This window comes from Danio aesculapii, chromosome 21 (assembly GCF_903798145.1).
Source record: "Danio aesculapii chromosome 21, fDanAes4.1, whole genome shotgun sequence".
Taxonomy (NCBI): Eukaryota; Metazoa; Chordata; class Actinopteri; order Cypriniformes; family Danionidae; genus Danio; species Danio aesculapii.
Genome location: NC_079455.1, coordinates 20,500,082 through 20,505,029, shown reverse-complemented (window position 1 = coordinate 20,505,029; position 4,948 = coordinate 20,500,082). Strand labels below are relative to the sequence as shown.

Genomic DNA, 4,948 nt, shown 5'->3' with positions numbered 1-4,948 from the left:
TTAGTTTATTCAATTGACCTATAGCGCATGTCTTTAGACTGTGGGGGAAACCGAAGCACCTGGAGGAAACCCAAGCGAAAATGGGGAGAACATACAGAGAAATACCAACTGACCCAGCCGGGACTCGAACCAGCGACCTTCTTGCTGTGAGGCGACAGTGCTAACCACTGAGCCACCATGTCGCCCCGTCATGTATACACTTTAAAATATTATTCCTATCATTCAGGCCTCCTTATTTTTTGACCCAATGTATGGGTCATAGAATGGAATTTAATACCCCTTACACTTAAAAATAGATAATATTTTCCTGCAAATGCAAATTTAGTAATCTGTAAAAGTTTGTATCTAAATCAAGGTGAACCAATTCAAACCTAATGAATTAGTAAAGTTGTATACAGTTTTGGTCTCAGAATGACACATCCTGATGCCCACCCACAAGTGCTTTTTGCCTCTTTCTGATCCATCCCTCCTATACGCTCATAACTATATAAATGAGGACCTGGAATAGACCCAGTCAAGTCAGAAAAGGAATACATTGGTGTCTGAGGTTTGTTATGTCTTGCATACTTTAACTCAGTTGTTAATTAACAAAAATACATTGCATGCAGATTTCAATAGCTTTGTTTCTCTGTTTTTGTCTTTCAGCTTATGGCGGGGTCCAATGGCACAAATGGTGATTTGCCTTTCACTCACCAGCAAGTCTTTAAGCTTGATATGGATGCTGGAACCAGCACTAAAACTGCAGTGGCTGTGTTAACATCTCTGTTTTTCTTTTCTGTAAATTGTATGATGCTCTCTGTTCTAAAAAGCAAGCGCATGTTCTATGAGACGCCACGCTATATACTGTTTGGTCACATGCTTATGAATGACTCTGTGCTTTTGCTGGTCACAACTGTAATGTACACTCTTGCACTCTGTTTTCTTCCAATACATAAATCCATATGTACTCTGTTAGTCTTGATTTCATACTGTACATTCTTTAATGCTCCTCTGACCCTAGCACTGATGTCTCTGGAGCGGTATGTGGCAATCTGCTTCCCTCTGAGACACTGCACCATCGCCACACCTAAAAGAACTGGAATCGCCATTGGAATCATCTGGTTTCTTAGTTCTGTAAATGTTGTGATTGATATTATTATTGCTTTAATTAATAACCCAAATTATTTAGCAGAAATTGCATTTTGCACACTAGAGAAATTGTTTATAGGCAAATGGCAGATAGATAAATCCCAAGGGTTTGATGTGCTTTATTTTGTGTCTGTTGCAGTGATCATTATATTCACATATATCAGCATTATGATCACAGCCAGGTCTGTTTCCGCTGATAAAGAATCTGCTAAAAAAGCCCTCAGAACAGTGATGTTGCACTTGATTCAGCTGGGACTGTGTCTCACCTCTTTTCTATATGCCACGATAGAGAGAACGCTATACATGGTGATAGGAAGTGGTTCTCCTCTCTTCATAAATCTGAGATATTTAAATTATATTATTGTTCTTATTCTACCACGTTGTTTGAGTCCTCTGATCTACGGCATGAGAGATGAAGCCGTGTGGCCCTTGTTCAAATATTTTGTATGCTATCGTTCAAGCAAAGTAAAGCCCTCTGTTAATGTACACTAACTGTAAAGTATGGAACGAAACAGTAATTTGATAAGCATATGGTAGTACTGATAAGATTTGAAAGTAAATATAAGTATTATTTATATTTCTGCAATTTTATTGTATGATGTTTTGTAATGTTATTGCAAACATAACTAATTCACCAAGTTCAAAGATTATAAACTATTGTACCCATATGTGTCCATTTGGTTCATAAACAGTTGCTGCAGAATGTTGCAGAATCACTATGAACTAATGCTTGACTCTAATGCATTAAAGCCCTGCTCTGTATAAAATATGACATGAGATGATAAACATGTTTTGAATACTCTGGAGTTCATATATACTATGATTTTGACTTGACAGAACACATGACTAAAACATGAGAGTACACAGTCTGGGCAGATCTGAAGCCAAACTGAAGCCAGATCTGGGCAAACCCCTACAAAGTGCATCATGACAAGTACAGTACAATAATGAATGATAGAGCTCTGTCACCAGAACATAAATAAACTAGACAAGATTTTTCAAGAGTCATCTGAACCGAAAATGCAGTGGATTGAGCAGCACTTGCAGGGTAAAGAGCTCAGTCAGAGCTGACAAATGGTTAAGTTCAAGACTTATTAATGGCTAGATTCAGATCCTGGAGTCAACACTGAACTGTGTTCAGGGGCTTGAGCCTCTATTGGACTGAAAGAGAAAGTGAGTGTGAGGATAGAGAGTAAGAACAATAGAGAAGATAGTGAGAAGATATAAGAGCATGTGGTCAAGATGGACCTTAAAATACTGCTAAGATTTTTCCATTTTTTTTTTCTTCAGAACAACCTCTTTCCCAACAATTTGATCTCTTACAAATGAGGGAACAAAACAATTATGATAATGCAAAAAATGAAAAATAAAATAAGAAAAATAATACAAAATAAATAAATAAAAAGTACTGACATTTTTAGGGGATACATTTGTTTAAGTTACATTATAGTTAGCTCAGATTACATTGGTAATTAATAGGTTAATTAACCTCTAAATGTACATATCTAAATATGATGTACTACTTTTCTACCTCTTCAACAAAATATTAGTTTTCCTTTGTAGACATGCAGTCATTTTTTTCCATTTCATACTGTAGACCTGCTTAAGTCTCTGAATCCACTGAGCCACCTTTGGAATACCTTCTTCCATCCAATGTACTGTTATCATTTTTTGCAACCAGTAATAATATCCTTAGAATAAAACCTATATTGTTTCTTTATTAAACATTTCTTTGAACAGTGCCCCTAATAAGCACACAGATATAGGGTAGGGTAATTCTATATCTAATATCTTATCTATTTCTTTTTTTAAACATTTTTCCAAAATTCTTAAATCTTAGGGCAGTCCCAAGAAATGTGGGTATGATCTCCTATTTTACCACATTTTCTCCAACACAAAGCAACAGATTGCCCTTTTACATATGTAGAAATTACAAAAGGAGTAATAAAGTACCTCATTTTTACTTCCCAATCAAATTCTTTCTATAATTGACTATTAATTACTTTATGACATCCTTCGCATAACTCAATCCAAACCCCATCCTCAATTATTGCATTTAGTTCTAGCTCCCATTTTTCTTTAACATCAGCTGTATTTTTGTACAGTGTTAGTTATTCATCTTTTTTATAAATGGGAGATGTGTCTTGTAGCTTGAATGAAACTTTGTGCTCTTACAAGAATTTGACTGCAAAAGGTACACATCCTAGGACCCCCAAAGGCATGCCCTACTAGTCTTCTGGTTCTTGAGTCATTCGTTCATCACGTGACAGAATGACTCAAACCCGAGGACTCAAAATCTCTTTCCAGCTCTAAATGCAGATGATTGGCCCGTGACGAACGAATGACTCGAATGACTGATTGGCTAGGCTTTAGTCTTTACTCAGACCCGATAGAGGACTCGAAAAATTAACTGATCTTCTCCCGCACTACACAACGTGCGCATGAGCGAATGAATGAATCACTTAGTTCATTCGAGTCATTTGTTCTTTTGTCCCATAACGTGAAAGAAAGCATAAGAGATGAGTAATTTAATAAATCAAATTGTCTTTGTGAACCGTTTTGTAACATATGATGCTGCAGGCATTAGAAACTTAAACGGTGTTTAATGGTTGTGTATTGTGTTATTATTATTATTATATATATATATATATATATATATATATATATATATATATATATATATATATATATATATATATATATATATATATATATATATATATATTTTTTTTTTTTTTTTTTTTTTTTTTTTTTACCAGAAAAGCTTTATAACAAAACAGATTACTTTAAAATCACAATAATAAAATCAAAAGAAAAGCAAAATAGTGCACATAAAGTTAGGCTTTTTAATAAATAAAAACAAGTAAGCTTTAAATTAAATAACACATTTGTGCCATAAAAGCTTTATATCAAATTGGTCAACTCTTCCCAATAGATTTTTTTATGAAACAGCAATTTAAGTGAAAGATAATACAAATAAAAAAATACAAAAGCCACAGAGCCTAATGAGCTTAACAAATTGACTTTAGATTATTAAAACAACAGTGCACAACAAGCTTGGCTTTTTTTAAATAATTAGAATTGAATAAGCTTTAAAACAACACTCTGTGGCTTTACTTGTTGGACTTGGCTAAAGGTTTGTTAGCATTCAAAAACACAAGCTCTGAACCTTTGATAGGCCGAGTCTGTTTCTTCTTTCTGATGATTTGAAGTGCTTCTTTTGTCATTACTTGTTGGTCTCAGGATAAAAGCTTCTGCTAAATGAGTAAATGCAAATGCAACCTTTCTTTATACAAATATTAGACCAATAGATAAAGTCTGCATAGAAAAACAATATTAAACAAAAAATGGGGTAAAAATGAACAAATTACAAATCACTTGTAATTGTAGAATTTGATTAATTTATTATTTATTAATTAGCCTAGTTTAGTGTTTGTTTTCTGATGGCTAGGCAGTGAATAGACAAACAATATATTTTTTAAAGCATGTTTCCATTTATTTGTAGAATAAAAAATAAATAAAACCTCATGACCAGCAGAAAAAAAAGTAACACAACTCAGTGCTAATAGGACAGACCTTTTTATTTCTAAGAAAATGCTTTTTAGGTGCATGCACATTGTTTGATGATTTTATGAAAAGTCTAAAATATGATCCATGATGCAACAAAAATTCTGTTTTACATATATATTACTGACTGAGGTTCTCGTTGCAGTGTACAGTGGAACTACAGTTTAAGATCAGAAATGCACATAATAATAATAATAGAATAATAATAGCAATAATAATAGAATAATTAATGATTATGACGCACCTGTCTTTA

The 4,948-nt window shown here is 33.6% G+C and overlaps 1 protein-coding gene across 1 annotated transcript; it reads left to right on the top strand.

The window, feature by feature from the left end:
• The first annotated feature begins 451 nt into the window (after nt 1–451).
• or92a1 (odorant receptor, family 92, subfamily A, member 1) lies at nt 452–1,620 on the top strand. Its single transcript, XM_056447071.1, has 2 exons — nt 452–547; nt 646–1,620. The coding sequence occupies exon 2, from the start codon at nt 649–651 to the stop codon at nt 1,618–1,620; it is 972 nt and encodes a 323-aa protein (XP_056303046.1). The 5' UTR covers nt 452–547; nt 646–648.
• Nucleotides 1,621–4,948: the final 3,328 nt, after the last annotated feature.